General features: G+C 42.1%; 2 protein-coding genes across 4 annotated transcripts; one reads left to right on the top strand and one right to left on the bottom strand.

Moving 5' to 3' along the window:
• Positions 1-230: 230 nt before the first annotated feature.
• nfrkb (nuclear factor related to kappaB binding protein) lies at positions 231-17,667 on the top strand. 2 transcript variants are annotated; one of them, XM_012855300.3, is made up of 26 exons: positions 231-321; positions 731-879; positions 968-1,169; positions 2,469-2,596; positions 2,699-2,870; positions 3,606-3,710; positions 3,817-3,890; positions 3,971-4,052; positions 4,136-4,331; positions 4,422-4,533; positions 4,603-4,729; positions 6,066-6,143; positions 6,244-6,320; positions 6,427-6,473; positions 6,556-6,616; positions 6,726-6,900; positions 6,988-7,094; positions 7,266-7,389; positions 7,659-7,738; positions 8,813-9,009; positions 9,107-9,377; positions 11,782-11,961; positions 12,193-12,924; positions 15,049-15,155; positions 15,309-15,444; positions 17,085-17,667. In XM_012855300.3, the coding sequence occupies exons 2-26, from the start codon at positions 754-756 to the stop codon at positions 17,223-17,225; spliced, it is 3,837 nt and encodes a 1,278-aa protein (XP_012710754.2). In that variant the 5' UTR covers positions 231-321; positions 731-753; the 3' UTR covers positions 17,226-17,667. The 2 variants fall into 2 exon arrangements, with proteins under 2 accessions (XP_012710754.2, XP_035999044.1); XM_036143151.1 differs by having other exon boundaries at positions 276-321; positions 738-879.
• tmem45b (transmembrane protein 45B) lies at positions 17,663-24,054 on the bottom strand. Of its 2 annotated transcripts, none has more exons than XM_021312137.2 (6): positions 23,746-24,054; positions 22,804-23,001; positions 21,692-21,904; positions 21,421-21,605; positions 19,655-19,797; positions 17,663-17,931 (listed from the first exon to the last, which is right to left on the bottom strand). In XM_021312137.2, exons 2-6 carry the CDS (start codon positions 22,991-22,993, stop codon positions 17,820-17,822), a joined length of 843 nt encoding a protein of 280 aa, XP_021167812.2. In that variant the 5' UTR covers positions 22,994-23,001; positions 23,746-24,054; the 3' UTR covers positions 17,663-17,819. The 2 variants fall into 2 exon arrangements, with proteins under 2 accessions (XP_021167812.2, XP_012710751.2); XM_012855297.3 differs by lacking the exon at positions 23,746-24,054 and adding an exon at positions 23,547-23,620.
• Between the last annotated feature and the right edge of the window lie 465 nt (positions 24,055-24,519).

Below are 24,519 nucleotides of genomic sequence, written 5' to 3'. Positions count from 1 at the left end.
GCATTAACAACAATCGCATACACAATTATCTGGGAACAATTTTGTCTAATGTCTTTAGTTAAGTCTAACTTTTACAATGGTTTTAAAAAAAATAGTTGTAAAACTATTCAAAAATCTCATTTTTATTAATTTCCAACTAAACATTTTTGTGGAAAATCACGGTTTCGTCACGTTTCGTGTAGCATTCAACGCATGTACTTACAGTCCTTTCACACGTGGGGGCAGCAGCGGGCAAGCATGACATCCTTTTTCTTCGTAGAACAAGAAAAACGGTGCAACAGGGAAATATTTCCCTTTTATTTCCAAAACAAGCGTTATCAGGTAAGGCAGCTTTACTTGCTGCTCACGCTTATTTATTGCATTGCACTTAATAATCAATACAGAATAAATAAAATCATATATGTGCTGACTGTTGGGGTTTAAATGTTATTGTCTTTTTTAAGTTTAGGTTAGCTTACCTGTGGTCACTTCCACCAGTTAAATCAGCTGGGGATTTGGCAGCTTTAATAACATGATTTGATCCTCACTTTCTTATGAAAAGTAACGCTGCGTTTCTCTGCAGACGGTTCTGACACTGGATACTGCTTTTCATAACAGATTATTCTCCGCTTCGTAGTAAAACGATCAAAGTTGGCAGACGACCCATAGAGCAGCTTCAGGTGGTAGAAGAGAGATCAGAAAAACCTTATGGTCGTCGTGTTTTTTTTTTTTTTTTTGTTTTTTTTTTCAGTGTGAAGCTTGGTGCAGGGAGGGATGGATCCGCTTGAACACATGCTGACGGACCCTCTGGATCCAAAAGAGGAAGACTGCGGACAGATCACGGAGGAGTGCATGCTCGGGACCTGTAAAGTGGACCTCCCAGAGGACCTGCTGGAGGATGTAAGATGATTTTTGATATCTGTAAACTAGAGCACCTTTGCAGATTATATGTTTGTTTTTTGCCCACATTTATTTCCCTTTTCCACAGCCTGACATTTTCTTCTCTGTGCTGAGTGAAAGCACCTGGAAGGACGTTCTGACAGACTCTCAGAGACAACATCTTCAGCAGTTCCTGCCTCAGTTTCCTGACAACAACACAGAGGAGCAGGACCGCACCGTCAGCGACTTGTTCAACAACACAAACTTTTACTTTGGCAATCCGCTCCATCTGGCACAGAGGCTGTTCAGAGGTGCTTCTCTTAAACTTCTTATTGCGTTTACAGCCAAGCTTAGTATTTATTTAGTGACATTTGGGCAACAATGTAATATCTGTCCATTACTTTTTCTGTCGTTGTAAATATTATGGTTAGAATAAATCAAAATATATATAAAAAAATGAATACATATATAATTTATCATACTGTAAGCAATAATTAAATAAATCAACAAATATATGAATGAGAAATTCATTATTTAATATTTTAATCCGTTTTCTTATTTAGATTTTTTTTATTTCATAGTTTCTGTGTTGCAGCAATGTAAAGTAATTTCAACTTTCACTGTAACATTTGCAATAGACCCCGACATTTAATTGGCTAACTCGCACAGCAGTGGAACTTCAGACCAGTTATAATGACGAGAGCAGAGAAATCATGTTCAGATTGATTGTGATGAAAATTACTATGAAAAATTCAATAAACTTTAAAATTTGTATTTATGCTTTTTAATAAGTAAAATAATTACGTTTAATTTTTATTTTATTACTATGAGATTAATGTATTTACCAATGTATTTGCTTTTACATACATAGGAAAGAAAATGCATTTTAATATACATTAATTTAATTTAACTATTTATCTGTTTGTTAGATTTTGGGACTTATAAGTTCCACGCTATGTACTAGAATTAACTGATTAAAGAATTTAATAATTTATTGATTTAGTTGTAAGACTGAAATGTAACAAATAAATCACTAAATAAACTAAATTCAAGCAGTGAAAAAGATTGAGAAACCCAAACAAATATACAGAATCTCAAAATCCTGAATATTTATTACTCATATTAGAATGCAAATATTCAGAATAAGACATTTTCAACACCAAACAACAATCTAAACAAAATGGTTACAAATAAGACATTTGGACTCCCTTTTTGTTTTTGTGTTTATATTTGTAGTTATTAAGGACGTAACTTTTAAAGAAATATTTTTAACAACTTAAAGTTTGAAATTCTTTCCTTTATTGAAACCACGCTCCTCCAACAGAAAGGAGGCCTGATTAGGGTCTTTTTGAAGATAAATCATTATCTTCTGTCATAGATACTCAAACTTCAGACAATATTGAATTGTTTTTTTCTTTTTTGGTAACGATGTTTTGCTTCACATGTTATTTGGGATGTTGGAAACTTTGATGTATTTAATAAAACCAAAAGGTTTAACTATGGTGGGTATCATGTAATACATGGTTATGTGGTTATTTCCTTCCTGGTTGTCTTTGTTAAAATGTGACCAAATGGACTCCCTGATTACGTTCCTCATCATCTTCATGTAGATGGTTACTTCAATCCGGAAGTGGTGAAGTACAGACAGTTGTGTGCCAAATCCCAAAGGAAGCGGCAGCTGCATTCCCTTCAGCAGTATTACCACAGACTCTTGAAACAGATTCTCGTCTCCAGAAAGGTTCGGCTATTGATTTTTGCATAACAACAATATAGTCGAGTCTAGCCTACAGCCTACTTTCTTCTTACTGTTTTTTTTTTCTCTTTTTGATCAATGGAAAAGGAACTGCTCGACTTTGCCGTTCAGAATGGTCTGGACTTTCCACAGAAAAGACGGCTGCCGCACAAGACTCAGGCTGAAATGCGCGAGTCAAGAGTGAAAAGAAGACTGAGCTGTATCCTGAAGGAGGTCAAAGCTGAGTGTGAAGACAGCAATGCTTCCTCTGATGATGATGGTCGGTCTTTTGTTTGATTTCTGTCACTGCTGACACATTTTTTTGACCCCTGTATTTTGTTTGTATTTGTTAAACCGGGCTCTTTCTTAGTCTGAGCACTGCAAAAACAGAACTAAAAATAAGTAAAAATGTTCTTGAAATTAGTGCATTTGTCCCTGATTTGAGCCGGTAAATAAGATTATCTGATAATGGAATGAGTATTGTTACCCCTAAAATAAGATAATTATATATAATGCACTTGAAATAAGTTGATGGAGATGAGTTGTTCCTATTATAAGTGCAAAAATCTTATTCCATTGGCAAATGATCTTATTTGCCTGCTCAAATAAAGCACAAATACACTCATTTCAAGAAAAAAAAAAGACTTATTTTTAGTTCTGTTTTTGCAGTGAGTAAGTATGAAATTTCTCAGATATGAATAGGATAGGGGTAGGTTTGGGGTAGAAGGTACAGCATGGAATAGGACTCTTTATTTTCTATTCCACTGTCCAGATTATCATCCATCCATCCATTCATACATTGGCATATCCATCCATCCAATGCCTCGATACAATTGCATAGAATTCTGATTTCTTATTTCATAAACTGAATGAGATATGAAACATCCGTTAGCTGAAAATGCACAATTTAAAAAAAAAAACGGAATCATCACAAGAATATTATAAAAAAGTCAGTGTGCTTGAGGGTGGTTTTGTTGACCACAGCTTTTCTGTTTTCCTCTATTTTCTATCTCAGATATCTCCTTGTGGAATCCAGCCCCTCAGTCTCCGTCCTCTCCCACTCCTACTGTCTCGCTCAAAGTTCTCCCTAGCCTCTCTACTCCAGACATGAAGATTACAGGTCAGTGAATTTCTGCTTTATGGTGACGGCGTTGCTTTAACAGAACAAAGAAGTCTGAGTCTTAAAGATCTTTTTTGTTTGTTGTTGTTGTTGTTGTTTTTTTAAGAAAAAGTAGAGCTAGGGGAACTGGACTTGAAAGTCATGCTGCACCACCATCGCGAGAAAAGGAAAAGCCAGCCAGTAAGTTGTGATCAGAGCAGAAAAAATGAGCAGGCTTTAACCTTCCCTTGTGTATGTACTGACTAATTTGATCTCCCAAGGACCATCCAGACTTGGTAACCTCTGATATCCACCTCGGGGATTTACTTTCCAGAGCAAACATTGGTCGGAAGGGGGCTTTGCGTAAGTTAACATGCTTAAAGTTCGCAGAGCTCTTGCTTCAGGTTCCTCATTAAGACGCAACGTTTTTCTCTTTGATCAACCAGCACTTTTCGACCTGCCGCTGCCCAAGAAAAAGATCAGAGACGAGCGGAAGAAGAAGAAGCTGAAGGCAATAAAAGTGGAGTGCGAGGATCCCTGTGAAATTCTGACACCTACAGACTCCGGCTCTGTCCCCCCGGTGAACATCATTAACCCTTTACCAGACGCACCTTCCACACCTCTCACCAGCATCAAGGAGGAGTGAGTCTAGTTTCTCGAGAAGCTGTAAGCTGTTGTTGTCGATGCGTTGCTTGAGGCTCGGGTCTTTTTTTTTTTTTTTTACGATTGCAGAATCGTGGAAGAAAGTCAAAGCAGCCCTGTTGCAATTGAAGAAATAACGGCCAGTTTCTTCAGCTTGTTGGAAAACATCTTCAGAGCAGAGGGTCCTGCCAGTACCTTGATGGTAGGTCCTCGTGTTAAAGTGTCGTGAGTATAATTCGAATCAGATAACTAATGTGTTTTGATCATTCAGTTGGAGGAAAAGGTCCAGACGTGGCAGTCCTCTCCAGCCAGTTCCCTCAATGCATGGTTTTCATCGGCCTCGTGCTGGTCCGATCTGGTTCTTCAAGCTCTCCAGTTTCTTGCCGGAGAGACTAAAGGTAAATAATAACCACGTGAGCTGAAAATGATAAGCTTCAGGCTGATTTAAATTGTAAATCCAGTTTCAGCCAGAAGCTACTTGACTCCCCCAAATGAAGCTTCATTACGTCACAATTGTAATGTATAGTGACAGTTTTTAACTCAGGGCAGTGTGATCATTTAAAAAAAAATAGTGAAATTATCCAGTTTTTTACATAAACAGGTCATCGGTGTTTTGCAAGGTTGTTGTCACAGTTGCTTCACTATGATTTAGTGATTCAAGAATGCGTCACACTCTCCATCACTACTTTTTTAGCACACATTTTTAATGAGTTGAAGTCAGGGCTACTTTAGAGACCTAATGTTAGGTTGTTTGGTTTCAACCATCTAGCTGTTGATGCATATGATATAGATAAGAAAAGATATACTTTATTGATCCCACAGTGGAGAAATTCACATGTCACATAGTCTCAATAATCAAAAGAAGGTACCAAAAGGAGGAAAAGGTGCATGAGGTATATACAGTGCGTCCACATATATACTGTGGATTGAGAGAAAATAAATAAATAAATAAAGCGGATAGGCTCAAATAAATAACCTCCCAAGTCCTTCACTTAAAGAACTTCTCTTTCATTTTTCCAACCCCTGTTGTGCAATGCTGTATTTACCTTTGACAGCAAAAACAGTCAGTATGACGCTGTCGCCACCATGCTTGACAGCTGGAACTGTCTGTAGATTTGAAGCTTCACGCTGAGACGTTCTGTTCATTGTCACCCACTAACTCAATCTTTCTCTCGTCTGAACGTAACACATTTCTCTAGAAGACGTTCGTCTCATCTCTGTTCGCTGCTGCAGATTTTCTGCAGTCCTTGAAGGAACTATCCCTGATCCTGCACCAATTTGAATCATGAGAGAGAAGAACAGTTTGGTTTGAACTTTAAGCTCCGCCCCCAACAGTCCCCCCCCCCCCCCCCCCCCCCCCCCCCATGTGAAATCCTCCTCCTCTCCCTCCTGGTCTGCTTCCTGTCGACATGCAGGAGACTAAACTTCGTCTTGGGTTGTTCCCATTTCGCTGGTTATTCCTACTAAAAAAAAAAAGCCTGGACATGCTTGATTGTGCAATCAGTTAGTCAATTGTTATTATCAAATTACATCTTTTAACTCGTAAGGACATGGAGACCCATCCTCCTAGGCGCATTCTCAGTCAGATGCAAATCAGTGACCCACCCACCACTGTACTGGGTGGTTAAAAGCTATTGCTTGGTGTGAGTAGAGTACTTGGTTACCTGAATCATGATGAGATGCTGATTTAATATCTTTGGATCAAAGAACTGTTTTACTTTATTTGTTGGTCAGATGGCATGATGGCGCTCCCTAGTGGCTTTTCTCCATTTGTGGAGTTTGTTGATGGATTCCAGCAGTGGAGATGGATTGGTAAGAGGGCACGTTTAACGTCCTACCGTCTTGATGGCTGCGTTTTGTGTTTTGTTTTGTGTTTTGTTTCCAGCGGGTTGACAGCAGTGGTTTCTTTCAGGCCCCACTCAGGATATAGAGAAAGATCTCGGTGCGCTCTGTCAACTCTGGCTGGACTCCAAAGACTTTGTTGTCAAGGTTGTAAAAATTTCCAATTTTAGTTAAAGCACTGTTCCTGTGTTTCAGATCTTGACATTATGTGACGCTCTTTGTTTGTTTTTTTTGCTTTTTTTTATACATATAGACAGAAAATGAAGACATGTTGGAGCTTACGCCATCCACACCGAAACTGTGAGCCTTTCACAAACACGCTGCTCTATTCTTGTCTTTTTTTGCAGCTTCAAAATATGTTTTTTTTTAATTATTTTTGCAGTTCAACCGATTATGTGGTGCGGCCCAGCACTGGCGACGAGAAACAAGTGTTTCAAGTCCAGGTTTGTGTTTGATGCTGCTTTATTTCAACAATTTCAAATGTTTTTTTTGTTGTTTTTTTTTTATCCTAAACTGAGCCATCTAAGTTGTCTCTTTTTTTTTGTGCATTAGGAGCAGCAGCGCTATAACCAGCCTCACAAAGCCTTCACCTTCAGGATGCACGGCTTTGAGTCGGTGGTGGGGCCGGTGAAAGGCGTGTTTGACAAGGAAATGTCCTTGAATAAAGCCAGAGAGCACACGCTGCTCCGTTCTGACCGGCCGCCATACGTCACCATCCTCTCTCTGGGTCACAACTCTTATATTTCGGCTTGCAAGAGTTGCTTTTTTGGAGCATATTTAATAACAATTGTGCTTCTATTAATCTGTTATTTAGTTCGGGATGCAGCTGCCCGGTTACCCAACGGAGAGGGAACAAGAGCGGAGATCTGTGAACTCTTGAAAGACTCACAGTTTCTTGCTCCAGAAGTCACAAGTGCACAAGTACGGCATTTTTCCCCCCTATTCTGGTTGGACCGCTTTTTATTTGAGTAATGTAAAGTTTTTGGGGGTTTTCATACATTTTTTTGTTCACTTTGCAGACACGGGTGCTACCTTTTTAAGTATTTGTCTTCCTGGTTTTGCCTGTTAATGGACAGCTTCTCTTCACTGTAGGTGAACACGGTTGTCAGTGGGGCTCTGGATAGGCTTCACTATGAGAAGGACCCCTGTGTGAAGTATGACATCGGACGCAAACTGTGGATTTACCTGCACCGCCACCGCAGTCAGGAAGAGTTCGGTAAGCAGGGATCTGATTTAGAAATGCACGAAAAACGCGTTTATGGCGAAATTCTGTATAATTAGGTCAATAAAAATGTATTGAAGTTTCACATTAAGAGAATTTCTTGCATTTTAGGTATTTTTTTTATAGGGTGGGCCTTTCTTCTTTTTTTTTTTTTTTTACTTTTAATGATGCCGTTTAGCAGTTTGACTCACATGCATTAGTTTGTTTGTATGTGTCTTGACATCAAAGCGGTGTGAAATTAAACGTTTCTGTGCTTAATTCAGAGAGGATCCACCAGGCTCAAGCTGCAGCTGCCAAAGCAAGAAAAGCTCAGCAGCAAAAACCCAAACCAGCGTCTAAGCCGGTGAGTCCACTGCCTTAAATTTACTAAATAAAAACCATCTGAAGTGGCTGTTTCACTCTTGAGTGACATTAAGACACGACCAACTGTTGCAGAAATAAGCAGCAAAAGGTAGTGCATGGTTGTAAAGTACAAGTGCTTTTGATTTTGTTTACAAATAATTGTTCCCCCTTAATACAGAAAAGTTTGTCCTTCATTTAACTCCATACATCTTCCTATGATTTCTGATGAGCTTCCTGGTTTCTGCGTAAGAAGGGCATCCCTACAAGGGGAGGACGATATGAACTTAAAATTTTATTGCACTATATTATGGTACAATTGTGACAGCAATAAAAGTGATGATAAAAGGCTATTTACAGCTTTTGTCATTTTAGGTAACTGTATGGGTGTGACTGATGTACTGATATTTATTGATGCTCTCAAGGAACCAACGGTGGAGAAAATGCACAAATATAACTCCTAGCAATACTGGCAGTTTTGTGGGTTTTCATGCATCATTAATTGGATTTATGGTCAAGATAAATGCAAATATTTATCATGATTAAGACATTTTTCACGATAACCATAAAACAACATGATAAATTCCCGCTCCTAATCCCCACAGGATGATGTGTTCAGCAGAATGAGTGGTGTTAGTTTAATGTACCACACAGCATTTTGATTCTAGACCAAAACGCTAAATGCTGCTCTCATCTAAGCAGAGCACCCTATTCTACTCTATTGGTGTTGCTGTCATTTTAGGTAACTGTATGGGTGTGACTGCAGGTCATAGCAAATGATGTGGGCAGAGACTACAAACAGGACTTATCAGTGATCATCTTGTTGCCTCTCCTCCATTAACGCCGTGTTTGTGAAGTGCATGAATAATAGTCGTCCTGGCAACAGATTCTCCCACTTGAGCAATGGATCTCTGCAGCTCAGTGTTGGGCCATCACACACATTCTTAAGTGAAGTTTGTGCTGTGTAAAAAGTCCAAGGGGTATACAAACCTGTGCGAGGCACTTTACCTTTTAGGGCTTGGTTTGCATTAAAAAAAATTGCTTTTAGTATTAATAAAATGTTTTATTTATATTGTAGAAGTCTGGAAGTAAAGACGGAAGCGGCAAACCACCTGGATCTTTGGAGGCAGGACTGGACCTGGGCTGTAATTCCATGTCGCCAGTCCCTACAACACCCACCCCAAACACTCCTGGAACCCCCAAATCACCAGTACCTCTCTCTGCTGCCACCCCAACCAAGACTGCCGTCCCAGATACGATCAAAAGCAGCCCAGGGTCAGTTAGCCTAAAGCTAACTGACTGTTCATGACTTTCTTTGGGTGATTTTGTTTGTGCAGTTTGAATGTGCATCGTCGTCTTCTTTTTCTCGCAGTGTTCTCCTCGTCTCTCCTCCATCGCTGCCTCAGCTGGGAACGATCCTGCCCACGAGTCAGGCTTGTCCGCCCGCCACGCAGCCGGTAACTTCCCAGCAAGCCGCTCGCATAGTGAGCCACCTGGCAGCGGGCTCCCTCCCTCAGGTGCGGGTTGTTTCCGCCCAGCCCGGTATGGGTCCATCAGCGGCCGCTCAGCAGGCCACGCTGGTGCATCAGACCTCTCACCAGATCCGGATGCCTGTGTCAGTGGCGGCCAAGGGCCTTTCACAAGTACGTCAGTTCAATGCAATCACCCACATTCTTCGCAGCTGTTTTTTCCTGCCGCTTTTTGCACCGGATACATTATTCAGATTGCACTTAATGCACGGAGGGTTTTTTTCTGTCCATCCGGTTCGGGCGATTGGTTCAATTATCAACTATCATTAGCAGAAGTATTCCTCAAGGCTGTATGAACGGCATCTGACTGTGGAAATAACGTCGCAACAGTGCTTCCCATTCAATAAGAGTAGCTGTCAGTTGTCAGTCAGTGGAAGGGTGCATCCGTTTAACCGATTCTTTCAGACATAAAAAGCACCAAGCGATGTTGAAAATGTGTCAGATTGTAAATTTAATATTAAAGCTGCAAGCTGCGTTGAAGGCCACTCACGCCTCGGAGCCACCTTGGCGGGCGTCGCTACCGCTGCCGTTCTTCTGCATCGTCGCCCCCAGCGAGCTCGCCACTCAGTTCTCCACGTCGCCTCTAGGTGGTGCTGTAAGCAAACCTTGATATTACGTTCAGTCAGTCTCAGTTCAGCTCTGGAGAGAAGTCTTTAAAATTTGTCCGAAATCCGTACTTCCTGTTTTCACGGTGAAATAACAATGAAGACTTCTGCAGTATTTTTAAAACGACATTTGAAATGATCTGTTATTGGACAAAGTTTACCAAACGTTCACCACAGAAACCTAGGATTTTGTTCTCATTGATGGAGGCGAAAGGGATGCCATCGATTTATTATACCGATGGGTGGAACAGTCGTCCATGAGTAAGCAGACAACATTTGGTGTGGATGTCATGATGCATCAGGGAGATGCATGGGAGCACAGTTGCTTCAAGGTCTAGTGCCTGATCGTAGGTTAACAAAGATCATTCATATCCAGGTGCGTGTTTCATTTTGAGCCAACCACATGCAAACGGCGAAATATCAAAATTCCCCGCCCTGCTACGGCCAGACGGTCCAGCCAGCAGTCTAGAGTAGGATTCAACATCAACTTGTTCTGCGTCATCAGACTCTGCTTGAAGCTTGAATATGTCAGAGTGTAAAAGAAGGACATCCAACAGTGAAACAAGTCTCTTCCTGTCCTACGTGGCTGGAGCTAAAGCGATATCAACAAACGACTATGTGAATGTGTTGAGTGATGGTCCGCGATGCCTCATAGAAAGTTAGGTTGGAGCGACTTTGTGTGTCGAAGTTGCGAGACATGACATTCGTCTTTTATGGTAAGAAGTCAGCTTTTGAGGCTTAGCCATGCCCACGTGATTTGATGCAGCCTAAAGCTCATGCTAACTTTGATCTCCAAGGGCTTAAAGGGGACATGTCATGCTAAATCCACTTCTTTAGCCTTTAAATACATTTTGTTGTGCGCTTTGATTCTCTTGGAGTGCAGAAAATTGTGAATGATGTCTGTCTCTGTGCTGTGCAAATCTGTTCATGTTCTATTTGGGTCGTATTTTTCAAACCATTGCCTTAAGGGGAGACTAAACAAATGAGGGTTCGTCAAAGTGGACGTGTAATGTGAAAAATTAGACCCTTTGATCCAAAATGGCCGACTTAGGACATGCCTAATAAAAAAAGGCTCAATCCAAATACCTTTATAGAGCAATAATAAGTGAAATTTCATTATTTTAGATAGAAAGAATTTTAAAAAAGCCAACAAAATGCACATTATAAGCTTTCTTTTTACTGGTACAGAGATTAATTGCAAAGATATGAAACAGATTATAATAGAAGAAAGGATCAGTTGTAGTTTCTGTTACATCCCTGACCCATTTTTATTTTTTTTGTTTCAAAGTCAGTAGCCCGGCAAGCCATTTTATCCTCTCCTGCTCCAACATTAAAACCAGGTTTCTGCTGATACAGTTTTCATTGCAATCTGCTCTAATTAATCAGCTCTAGTCTGTATTCAGGGACCACCATGGATTTACACACACAACAGCAGGTCTTCACCTGTATGCATGCATCAGGCCCAATCTATGCAGCGTCAGCGCACAGTGATGCTGTCTGGAGCGGCTTTGCGTGTTGTTTCTGAATGACAAGCAAGCGCAAACTCAGGTGTTTAAATATTCAGCATCAGAGAAAAGCTCCCTGCATGCGCCACCAGGTATGTAAATATGAAACATGTCATATGCGTTTTACGTTGCAACCACAAACTTCAGTGCCTTTCACTCAGGTTTCAAATGACAGACTAAACGAGCGTCGTGCATAATGGTGACGTGGAAGGAAAAAGATGCATTGTGTCTGAAACCTTTCCAGTTAAAAGCCTGAAAAGTGTGGCATGCATTTATATACATCTTTGTCTTGTCTGACATTTGTACGGCGATGGAGAGCAGAGAGGTTTCAGTGGTATGGGCACTTTGCATGAGACTGCATGTTTGTTTTGCACTGTACAAATATTTTGTTTCCCCTGTGTGCAACAGGCTGTGGTTTCTGTGCCTCTGAGAAGTCCGTCCGGTAGCAGTCCAGTCCAGGTTCCCACCACCCTGTCTGTGTCAGCTCTTACAGTCACCAAACCTCCGACCGGATCTCCAGGCAGCCCCGCTAACAACCCTACGTCTCCAGCGGTGCTGCAAGGCGTCACCAACCCCAACATCAAACAGGTGAAGGACTTTGTTCCGGCACGCAAGGCCGACCTTTTTCGACAGAAGTTCGATTTTTGTGGGTTATTGGAGTTATTGGGGTGATTTAAGTGGCAAGGGTGAGCTGGTTCTTCATTTTTCATTGTTGTATTTATTCCGAAATGGAGGGAGGAATAACAGAAATCCATGTTTCTAAAGATGTGAGTCAGGATGTGATTAACGAGTAAAAGTTGTATCTGCTCTTGTCCACAGGTCTCCATCACTGGACAGCTGGGAATGAAGTCGCCAGGCGGAGCAGGAATTCCAATAACGGCGACAAACCTGCGCATCCAGGGCAAAGATGTCCTCCGCCTTCCCCCGTCCTCCATCACCACAGACGCCAAAGGCCAAACGGTGTTGCGGATAACCCCAGACATGATGGCCACTCTCGCCAAATCTCCCGTGACGACCGTAAAGCTCACCTCCGACTTTCTGGGCGGCGGCGCCACGGGCGGCAAGAGCATATCGGCCACTCTCCACGTAGCGCCGCCTCACCCTTCGCCGTCTCCTGCCGCCGGCGCCTCGCCCGGCGCCGGGGAAGCACACACGTCTAAATCCGGCCCCGTTGCCTCCACCTTGCTGAAGGCCGGAGGAGACACGGCCATACGGTTGATGCCGACGTTAGCCGTCAGCGTGGCCGACCAAAAAACCAGGACCTTCTCCACCGTGGCGTCCCCGGACAAGAGCGGCGCCACCATCCGGATAATGCCGGGCCTCGGGGTTATTCCGCAGAAGCAGGGGCAGACCATCACGATGACGACCGCCAGCGGCAGCAAACCGCTAACGGCGTCCACGTGTGCCAACATTGTGACCATGGCAGCCAACGTGGTGGCGGGAGCTAAAGGGATCACCGTGGCTCCCGGAGCCTCCGGTTCGCCTCTGTCGTTGGGAGCAGCGACGGCGACCGTGAGACAAGTCCCCGCTTCAGTCGTCACAACACAAACGGTGAGACAATTACAGGGTGACCGTAACATGGAAACTGCTCTTGAGGTGTACTGTTCCTTGCTAAAGCATTCAGGCCCCTTAAACGTTTACATGTACGTCCACCTTGTCTGTAGCAGGTCAGGCAAGGAGAGCATCAGTCGAACTAGCTGTTGTAACTCTGGAGGAACTGCACAGCTCAGGTGTAAGAATTATGCGTCCTTACAACTGTAAGTTGATCTCTCCACAAATCTGGTCTTTGTGGTTGAGGAGCAAGGAGAGGTTACCTGACTCCGCCAGATGGATTTGCTCCGCATATCCATCTGGAAACCTTCCGTTGAAGTAATTTTGGGAATGGGCGAAAATACTGGTTAGCTGATTGGCCTATGTTGGTGATAGACGGGCCAAATGAACCAATCAGATTCGTCGTCGCTCGTAACAGAGCGACGACGAAAACACAACCACAAGCCAAGCTAGTCTTGCTGCTGCAGGTAAAGGCTCGTTAGCTCAGCAAAGAAATACTCTATAATTCCGATAAAACTTGCTCGATAGCCACGCTAACGCTAGTTTCATCGGCTGAAGCCGCCATGTTCTTTAGACTGAACTGTCGCGCTTCTCGTTGCGTCACACCTCAACCCGCCTCAAAGCCAACGCTGATTGGACGTTCGTTTGGTGAACGGCTCCAAATTTTCTTTAACGGAAAGTAGCCAGACTGATCTGCGAGTGAAACCTTGAAAGCTCGTGAGATCAGGATGGTCTCACGAGGCTAAAGGAGAGGGCCCATTGTGGAGGAAATCTATAAGGTCCTGTATGCCACAAGTCATTTGGGGACACAGGAAGCTTGTGGAGGTAGTGATCTGCTTAGAGCGGGTCGAAGCTGAACATGACGGCCTGCGTGCAAAACGCTGTGTGGTGGAAAACTAGCACTGCACACCACCTTGAGTACACCTTCCCCCGCTGTGAAACAGTGGCTGGAGCATTACGCTGTGGTTGGATGCTTGTGTTTGGCGTGTGCAGGGAAGACGGTCAGAAGTGAGGGGACGATGGATGGAGCTAAATACTGGACAATCCTGGCTGAAAACCCATTAGAGTCTGCAAAAGCAGCAGATCTGTACCTTCCGACAGGAAAACAACCCCTAAACATGAAGCCAGAGCTACCGTGGAAAGGGTTAGATCAAAGCGTATTCAAGTGTTGGAATGGCCCAGTTAAAGCCCAGACCTAAATCCAACTGCAAATCTGTGGTAAGACTTGAAAATTGAGGTTTACAGATGCTCTTCATCCAGTCGGACTGATCTTCAGCTATTTTGCACAAAGAAAATTCACAAAAAACTTGATTCTCTCGATTTGGAAAGCTGACAGAAAGATAACTGCAAAAGACTCGCAAGGAAAAGGTGTTTCAGTCTTAACTCAGGGGTGGAACTGAATTCAAAATTTTTAACCAAACCAACAGAGTTTTATTCGTCAAAGTAATGTCAAGGGATCATTTTCCTTCCTCTTCACAAATTGTGTTACTTTGTGTTGACCAATCGCGAAAAAAAAGACATTAAAACTTTTTATTTTAAGTTTTCTAATTACTAAATAATACTTTTTCCTCCTACCAACTTCTCTGGTGTAGGGTTAAATCTTTTTGTCAAGGCTGCCAAGGTATGCTCAAGTTAGGTAATAAATATAAAACTATAAAAAAAGGTTTTTATTCTTTTAGCGACAGCTGTATTATGGAGGACTCAGTGGCACCGTCGTTTCCATATTTTTCATCAGATCACAAAACTGCAGAGAAAAAGATCCAGTTAATGACAGGCCAGAAGACTGGAGTAATTACATCCTTCTCACTGAGAGTTGCCAACTTTTATAGGTATTATGTTTCAACTCAACCATAGAATTCTCGTCTCCGTTGTTCTGAATAATAGTTACACTAAAATCTGAGTTGGGTGCAAGAAATCTAAGCTTGAGGTGGGATGGTTATTTAAGTAGCTGTTAGATATTCAGTTCTCAGTCTGTGATTCACTACGATGCAGAGGAACACTTACCGTAAGTATTGTTCTTGCTAGGCGAGTTATTGATTTGTTCAGGAGCAATTCTTTTCAATGACCCTTTCCTGCTGGCTCCAGGGTTAATGTTTCCTTTGCTTCTTTGATTGTGTCCGATAGGGAAAGCTACCTGCACGGATCACTGTGCCCCTCTCTGTCCTCAACCAACCCCTGAAGAGCAAGAGTGTGGTGACGACACCAATAGTCAAAGGAAACCTCAACACAAAGTAAGTCTGATATTATTATTTGCAGTAGTAGTTGTATCAAGTACAAAACAAGTTGTATGAAGTTGTTCCTCCTGGTTGAATTTTATTCTTAATGTGACAGAAGCAGACATATTGGATCCTTGTTAACATTTTTTTTTTTTTTTCTCTGAGCAGTATCGGCAGCCTGGGCAGAAACATAATCCTGACCACGATGCCTGCTGGCACAAAGCTAATCGCGGGGAACAAGCCGGTCAGTTTTGTCACAGCGCAGCAATTCCAGCAGCTTCAGCAGCAAGGGCAGGCGACACAGGTCGGTATGGGGCAGGGAAAACTATTTAGCCCAGAAAACTATTTTTCATAATACGGAGAATGTTCCAAGGCTGCCACTAACATTTCTTTTTTTATTATTATTATTATTATTAAGATTTTTTTATTTGTTTCTGGAACTTATTTGCCTTCCAAGACTATAAGGTTTTTTTCTAAGCTAAATATGACTAGTGGGGATGTTAAAGTATCATTTCAATGGTTTGTCTGGATTCAGTGTTCTTTATTAACATGTGTACGCAGTAAAATGTGCTTTGAAACAAGCTGAAGTAAAAAGTTATATGCTAGGCAGTTGAAAGATCAATTGGGATGAGGTTCTAGTCCAAACGTTTCCCCAGACTGTTACTTAATGGGAAATGTAAAGGGTAGGCATTATGTCTGATTTCATAAAGTGCATTCAGCATCTTTAGAAACAACGTTATCTGTCTTCTGTCGCCCTGGGGGTTTTGTCTGTCATCACTGTGGTTCGTGTAAAATGCATCCAGACCTCCGCTTATTGTCACCCAACAGGAAATTCTCCAAACCTTCACAACACAGCAGCTCATAAAGGTTTAGGAAAACTGTCTAACCTGGCCCTCGATTGTGAACTAGAAGCTTTACACATTTAACCTGACTCTAGCCAGATGACTTTCGCCCCGCCTAGCTCCACTCATCCATCTGGGACAGATCCATAGGAACGGCGTTTCAGAAGGCTGGGCCTTATCAAAAATCCTTGCATATGATTGGATAAGCCACTTGTCTGTCATCTTTATCGACGTGTTATTTCAACCACTCACACTGAAGCTAACCCGTGACGCTGTGAGAGCGACGCAGGAAAAAAACTAAACTTTTTTTTGTTAAATGTCTTTGCGGCTCTAGTGGCACGCGTTTTATTGACAGTGAGCTGACAGGAAGAGGGGGGAAGACAGGACTAAATGCCTCCTAACATGGTTCCCCCACGGGCGCGACCCGGAAAACAAAACTTGCCAAATCCGGTCGGGAGAAGGGCAAAAACATGGTTTCCACCAACAAAAGCCTTCAGAGCCGTTCTCTGATGTTCTTTTAATGAAACAATATTAGGTAGATTGGACAACACGGAAGAAATAGCAGCATCAATGTTAACGCTTGCTTCCTCGATGCGAGCCACCATTGTCGTCTGAATCAAAACAGTCTCACGTCACGGTCGCTTCTCCACTACGTCACATCTATGAAACTCCAGCCCTGCGTCCTGATTGGCTGGACAATAAAATTGGTTGGAGAAATCACTCTCTATGGGAGATGTCCCAGATGGATGTGAGTGAAGCAAGGCGGAGCGATATCGATCTGGCTAGGGTCAGGTTATTACCCGTCATGATTGCTTTGAAAGTAAATTAGGGATGAAGCTAAGCAATGGCTGGAGCTAAACTCACCTGAATTAGGCAGCACATCGAAGGAAGGGTTCCCTTTTAAAACGTTTAAGGAAAACATTTTTGGTAAAGATTATGCGCCAACTAAAGATATTAACAGCCATTATAGTCGACTTCCTGGGTTATAAAGACTAGTGAAGCTTCGGTTCTGATTGTAGTGGGTATTTTATTTTTTTAAATCTTTTTCTTAAACGAAAGTAATCCAAGACACCTTTAGGCTCACCAGGTTATTTCTTCTCAGGTTCGGATCCAGACGGTCCCGACGCAGCAGCTCCAGCACCACGTGGCAGCTGGTTCCCCCAAACCCGTCTCAACGGTGGTCGTCACGACAGCACCTTCTCCTAAATGTGCGCCGGACCCTCCACCGGCTCCCCAGCCGTGATCCGATCAGTCAGTGGTAAATGTGTGGGGGCGTTGACTTGTGCCAGCCTGACAGTGAGAGCGTCAGCCTTAGGATGAGATTGACTGGTTCTGTTTGTGGGTGCTGACATATTTAAAGTATTTTATGATAAAAAAAAAAAAAAAGCTTTCTCCATCACGTTCTCCACATTATTACAACCTAAATTATCTGTATGTGGTTGAAGAAGAGACCCTTTGCTTTCTGGATATTTTCTTTTTAATAGAGTGATTTTATTTTATTTTTTTTCCCCACTTTGCTTCCGGTCGTAAGTTGTTAATTTCATAATCGTATATGGTTGAATTTCTTTAAATGTTGTGATTTATGTGTTCACTTACATGCAGAATTATCTAAAATCTGTGTTTCTTTGGTTTTGAGATATTCCTTCAAAAGAACAAAAAGAGAAATAAAATAAACCACACTACCATTTAGATTTGTCTTTTTATTTTATTTCAAAAAGCTAAAGTACAATAGACAAATAAAATCGGCTCTTTCACACACATATGAAGCATTTTTTTTCTACAACACAGAACGCAATGACATTTAATTTAAAAAATACACAAAGCAGTAGCCAGCCTTTCACTCTTCGTCCGACTCTTCCAGCAGAGCTTTCTGAGAGCTGGTTTTGGAGGAAGCGATTCTCATCCCGATCTCTATATCCCGTCCTTTTTCAGAGAATCTTGTTGTGGTACTGTTGGAACAAAGATAAGAAACACTTAAGAAAATTCAAAACTTATAAATTTGAATTTTTTCCTAATACCTTGTAATAAATTTCCTAGATTTACTGTTGTTGAAGCTGATTAACATTTTTAGGATTAAAGTGCCGTGGATATTCATAGACAAAGTGAAAAACCCATTTTTATTTTCATTAAAATATTTTCAGAGCACCATTATCTGGAAATTAATCTACACAAAATCAGTTTTGTGACGCATATACAGAGGCTGTGATCCTCGATGCGGCCGTCCCTGCTTCGATTCCGGCCTGTGGGCCTCTTTTTTCCTTCTCTCTCTTTTTTTTTTTTTTTTTTTTTTTTTTTTTTTTTTTTTTTTTTTTTTTTTTTTTTTCCTCTCTCTCTCTCTCAGCCCCTCTTCCTGTCAGCCTACTTTCAATAAATAAACGCCACTATTGCCACAAAAAAATAGTCAAAATCAGACAAAGATCACATGAGTAACTACAGGAGGCATTGACATTTTAGTTGAAGGCACAAAAGAATGTCCAAACCAATCTGGTCTTAGAAGAAAAATTATGGCAGCCTTCAGTAAGTTGTGGCCAAGTGGTGCAAGCACACTGCAAATAAGCACATTTATGGGAAACAAGCATAAATGACCCCCCCCGCCCCTGCCGTGTTACACAGTAATTTATCACAGCAATTGTCAGACATGGTGGTGGTGCTGTAACGGTCTGGGGCTACGCTGCTGCTTCAGGATCTGGATGATTTGCGGTGAATAATGGACCCATGGGTTCTGCTACCAGAACCTTCTGAAGGAGAATGTCTGGGTATCAGTTTGTGACCTTAAACTCAGGTGAACTCGTGTTATACAGCAGGACAATGATACAAAGAACGGCACCAATGGGGCAGAAATTCCTCCACGCTGATCTTATGACATTGTCGTCGCAAACACTTGATGTCAATTGTTGACGTGTTGTCGCTGTTGCAAACGTTAGACTAAAAGCCATATTGTTTGGATTAAGAACTGAAATCGTTATCAGAAAACGGCCTGTTGCCTTTACTCAGGTTATCTTTGACTAATATTCAAACCTGTTTGACCGGAAACATTTGAGCGCAACCAAAAACAGAAGAACTCTGTCAGTGGGGGGAAAAAAAAAAAAAAGAAGCTTTTTCAGAGCACTGAATAGTTTTCACTGTGCGTCGTGTTAGTAATAGTCTGACCAAAACGCAGCGGATGTGTGAAACAAAAAACAACAAGGTCCGCTTGTGCTTCCTCCACAGACAACTTGGTAAACACACCATCCCCATTCCTTCTGTTGTTTAAATACTTTCTGCGCTGATGTAATCACAAAGTGATTTTCCTGCTGCATTCCAGCGCCGGTTAATCTTGATGATGTTTACTTACCCTTGAAACCTGAGGCTAGAATGGACATGCTATTATTTGAAAAGCCTCACTTTATTATAGACGCCATGCTACATTGTCTTCTGATCAACCACTTCCACTAATCTACAATTTAAAACAGAAATCCCTGAAAAAGGGAAGAAATGCATTGATAAAAGCATCTGTACATAAAAGCTTGGATCGGTTTGAGAGGGAAGAAGCCATCTAAAAACACACATTAAATTATTATTTTTTTCATTATTCCAAATACATTTTTCTACTCTGATCAGCTCTGCCCTGCAGCCGCTATTACTATTAAACCTTTTTTTAAAACTTACAGGAGTGATAAATGAGATACTTACAACCAAACTAGGAAGGCGGTGCAAGAGACCAAAAACAGGGACAGAGCCAGATGCCAGGCGAAGCACATTGTGACGAACATCATGTTGTCATGTTGGTTCAAATCCCACTTGTCTCCCGTTAGGGGGTAAAGAACAACTCCAATCTGGAATGATAAAAAGACCCAAGAATTAAGCCAACATATTATTTTTTTAAAGTAAACTATAGACAGGACAATATTATAGCAGAAGTTGATAAGAATGAGTGGATTTTACTTCTGTCCAGAATGTTGTCAATATTCTATCCATTAATCCCCCACAAGGAAAATTGGGGGGAAAACAAGTTCTAAAAAGAGAATTTTGTAAATCATCTTTGGAAGTATTGACACTTTCTCAGTAAATATCCTCCTATTCTGCTGTAAAAGTCTTAATATTGTCCCGGGAGGCGTCCGAGAAGGAGAACAAACAAAAATCACACACAAGTAGCTGTTGTTATTTTTCCAAGTAAAATCACTGATCTTTAAAGTGCCTTACAAGAGCATCCACACCTCTTAAACTTTCTTCCTACGGCGTCATTGCATTCTATTGTGATTTTTATGTGACAGACATATACAAAGTAATGCATACAGTAATCCTGCAGAGAAAGGGAAAATGATACATTGTTTTTTTTTTGTTTTTTTTACAAATATAAGTCTAAAAACTATTCAGCTCCCCTCAGCTATGACTTCATAGAGATATGTCTCTAGATTTGCAAAATATCTAAAGCGTAGTCAGATTGGCTTGATTCTGCCTGTGAAAATTGATGCTTCAGCCTTGAAAGATATTTTCAGCTGGATTTAAGTCTCAGCTTTTACTGGGACAGTCTTCATGATTATGCTTTATTCTAAACCAGGCTTGTTCAACCCTGGTCCTCAGGACTCACTGTCCTGACTCAATCATCCCTGCGTTCTCCGTGCCGTCATGAACAAAAGCCATTCTAGTCAAATATCAAAAATGGGGATCGAGTCCATTTGTGACGGATGACGGAGCAAAACGCGTCAATTTCTGAAAACCAGATGAGCCTGATAGGATGTCAGACACAGGAAGTGTGAAGTGGATCTGGTATTATTTCAAAATAAAGGACGGAGGGGGGGCGGGGCTGTCTGTATGCATGAACGGATCCTACACAGATCCAGTTTGGATTGCTGCGCTTGCTATGAAAGGACGAAGCGCACAAAGAATGTAGTGTGAAGCCGGCCTTAGGTGTTCCCCTGCCTCCTCACACCTGACCTGAATAAATAGATGGTAAATGGACTGAACTGAATAGGTGCAGGACAGTGGGTCTTGAGAACCAGGGTTGAAGACCCTGATCTAAACCATTTCAGTTTAGCACAGGATGCAAGTTTAGGGTCGTTCTGCTGGAAGCTGGACCTCCACCTCAGTCTCTAGTCCACTAGTGCCTGTAACAGGTTTTATTTCAAGAGCACCCTGTATTCAGCTCCATTTTGATTTGGGTATGTGAATATTTATGCATGCTCGTTAGGTGTCAGCAAGATATGGAAAGTACAAGGTAGGCGATTCTCCTTTGTTTATACCCCATCCATAAATTTGAATAACAGATGCAGCTGCACAGTGGAATTTATAATAAAGCCAAAACACTAAATAATAGCTTCATCTGTGCGCACAGGCAATGGCCAATGGACCTGGCTGGTCAATTTGAAGAATTTACAAATACCCTGTGAGTTGAAACCAATTGACACTGAATGATGCAAGTAGTCAGACGCAAGACAGAATCTGATTGGTCAGATCACCTGGTAGAACCATGAACCCTGCAGGATGAACATGTCCGCCCTGAACAGCTCCAGAATCAGGTTGTTCCTTATGAACACCTCCAGCATGGTGCCGGCCGACCCGGCGAACACGGCAAACAGCAGCAGGGTGTGGATGTGGGCGTCCAGGGGCTGTCGCCCGTGCACATGGTACATGAAGAGAAATCCTGCGGGATTCGACAGAGGAAGTAAATCTTATCGTGCACATCCGAGAGACGGCAACGAAACCCCCCCCCAAAAAATGTAAATTTACCTTCAATAAAAAGAGCAAAGGAGAGAGCAAGGCGGTCAACGCCAAGCGGCACCGCTCTGACTGCTGTGCTGGCGATCAGCGCCATTCCCGAGATCCCGAAGAACAGATACATGGTGCTGTGCTGCCAGTTCATCAGCTTGACCCACGAAGTGTTCTCCCGGTCGTAGAGGCGGGCGTGTGGGCCGTCCACCACGAACTGCTCCACCATGATACCTGTCGCAGGTACAACGTCAGGCGACGGAAGAGTTAATGTCCTGGAAAAAAAGTGTTTTAACCTGTTTGGGCTTTCCCACGTTTTGTTATTTAAAATTCCACACGCTTCACTTTATTCCATTGGGGATTTGATGTGACAGACCAACATAAAGTCAGAGGAAAATGATAGTTGGTTTTTAACCTTTTTTTTTTTTTTTTTTTTTTTTTTTTTTTACAAGCAATACTCTGAAAAGTATAGTATTCATATGTTCCGCCTCCTTCGTATTCAGTCCATGTATGAAAGTTTTTGCTGCTCATCTTGACCAGGGCTCACAGGCAGAAGTGATATATCTTAGTGGGATATCCCTGGTAATGTAAAATAAAGCAAGTAGGTAAATAAGATGGAAAGATGAATGAAGCGCTCTGCTAGATCATACAAATCGGTTTGGCGGTGTCAGGGAAGGCAGAGGTTTACCATCCAGCAGGAAACAGCCAGAAGTACAGTGAAATGCAGAGTCATGTGTTGGCATGGCCCAGGGAACGCCCAGGTCTAAATCCAATTAAGGACACGTCGCTAAACTTGAAAACTCACGCTCACAAAGGTCCTCCAGCCAATCTGACAGATCTGGCTTACTTTACGGAGACGTGTGGGTAAAAAGGCTGTTTTCCAACAGAATTTCACCTAAAGTATGGGATACATATGCGTGCCACACTTTTCAGACTTTTAGTTTGTAAAAAAGAAAGAAAGAAAGAAACACGTGCTTTACCTCAGCTTCACAAACATGTGCCGCTTTGTGTTGGTCTATCAAATAAAACGCATCCATTGTGTGTTTGGAATAGTAACGAAATGCGGAAGAAAAAAAAAAAAGGTTCAACGGGCCGTAAGTAAACAAGAAGGGTTTGTTTGAAGGGAAACTGACCGACAAATGAGGCAAAGATTTTTACACCTCCTTCAGCGTACTCCATCCTTTTAAAGAAAGGAGGCATGACCTGCCTTCCTTTGGGCTGGCTTGTCCTCCAGTAGTGTTGGAGAACATGCTTCACCGTTAGCCAGAAGCCATAGAGCAGGAAAAAGGTGCCGGGTATGGCGTGTCCTCCAAAGTTGGCCATTGTTTGGCCTAAAAACAAAAGAAACACAGTTTTGCTTAGTCATGTCGAACACACACATATACAAGCAGTTTTTTTCCTTATTTGGGCTAACAGGTTTTATGTCTTCCAGCATGAAAAACACTCAGCTTGGAGTTCAAAGGGCAGTTTTACAGCTATCTTATATAGCACATCAGCCATATCAGGTATACCCAGCAATTAACAACAAAGGTGAACAGCGAAAAATAGCTGCAGGCAATGAGAATCCCACGTTTTTGAGATGATTAATTATGTTTAATTGATATAAAATGGCAGGGGCCGGAGGAATATTCTGTAGTCTACCCAAATAGGAAGAGTTTTCGTCATTACAGAGAAGATAGTCCCTCATTTGTCTAGCAAATCAGACATTCAAATCCTAACTTTTTTTTTCTTTGTAGATATAATGTGTGTGGGGGGGAGACGACCTTAAATGTAACAGAAAGTCGTGTTCCCGTTTCTTATCTCTGAAATGATGAAAGGCAGTTTCCCATAAGGAGTACGAGGGCATGCAAGCATGGGTGTGAATATGTTTGGTTACCTGCTCCGTCAGACGGACAAGTTTTTCTCGATCAACCTTGTTTAACCCTGCGTGACTTCTGCGTTACATCTACTCTGAAGCAGGCATCAACAAACCGGCAAAAAACAAAAAAAACAGAACAAAAACCTTCTTCAAAAGCCCTGATGTTAAAATAAGCATGTGCTTTTATAATATTAGATGATCAGATATACATACGTACCTTATTCTCTTTGGCGCTCCACCAAAAAAAAAAAAAAAAAAAAAAAAAAAACAAATAGGGGAAAAAGCTCTCAGTTTTCACACGGGCTCGGTGTCACAGTGAGAGCTCAGCGGTCTGTGTAAACTGTGGACACCTGTCGTGTTGCTCCTCTAACCTGTACCGCCACCTAGCCACGCCTCTTATTTGCGATGGTTTCAGTGCGCTGAAGCACATCCCTCCGGGACACGACCAGGCGGGCGGCATCTGCTCATGGAAGCAGCTTGTTTATCCAGGCATTAGTGCAGCGACAAAAGCAGCGCGTGCCACTTGGAAACCCGCTCGCGTTGTTTGTGTTATTTAAACGATTATCCTTCTGGAAATGTATTTAGATATTTTTTAGCCAATATTCATAAGAGGGGAAAAAAAAATTCCGTAATATTTTCTGTTTATTTTACATGTTTTTTTTTTTTAAAACCCAATTGACACAGAATTAAATCAGCGCGGCGTTCTAGCGCGCACGACCCATGTACGGAGGCCTCAGTCCCCGACGCGGCCGACCCGGGTTCGAATCCCACCTGTGGTCCTTAGCCGCATGTTTCTCCCCCTCTCTCGTACCCCCTTTCCTGTCAGTCCGCTGTACAAAAAGCAAGCCACTAGTGCCGTAAAAACTTCAAGGAGGGGGGAAAAAAGGCAGTTTTAAAGAGATTTAGAGCAGTGTGCATGCAATGAAAACAAAGCAATACCATTTGGTTAATGTTTAATTTATGTCCATAAAGCAGTGGGGTGGACTGTTTG

The sequence above is a fragment of the Fundulus heteroclitus genome, chromosome 11 (genome assembly GCF_011125445.2).
Source record: "Fundulus heteroclitus isolate FHET01 chromosome 11, MU-UCD_Fhet_4.1, whole genome shotgun sequence".
Taxonomy (NCBI): Eukaryota; Metazoa; Chordata; class Actinopteri; order Cyprinodontiformes; family Fundulidae; genus Fundulus; species Fundulus heteroclitus.
This window is presented reverse-complemented; position numbering and strand designations above follow the sequence as displayed.

Bases quoted from the DNA above. Each gene is read 5' to 3' on its own strand.
- tmem45b (XM_021312137.2), bottom strand. From the start codon at position 22,993: ATGGCCAACTTTGGAGGACACGCCATACCCGGCACCTTTTTCCTGCTC. The intron at 19,798-21,420 runs GTGATCTGACCA...TTATCATTCCAG, and splicing joins AGGGTTCATGGTTCTACCAG to ATTGGAGTTGTTCTTTACCC. The intron at 17,932-19,654 runs GTAAGTATCTCA...TTGTTCCAACAG, and splicing joins ACCGCCTTCCTAGTTTGGTT to TACCACAACAAGATTCTCTG.
- nfrkb (XM_012855300.3), top strand. From the start codon at position 754: ATGGATCCGCTTGAACACATGCTGACGGACCCTCTGGATCCAAAAGAG. The intron at 6,144-6,243 runs GTAAGAGGGCAC...GGTTTCTTTCAG, and splicing joins CCAGCAGTGGAGATGGATTG to GCCCCACTCAGGATATAGAG. The intron at 7,739-8,812 runs GTGAGTCCACTG...TTTATATTGTAG, and splicing joins CCAAACCAGCGTCTAAGCCG to AAGTCTGGAAGTAAAGACGG.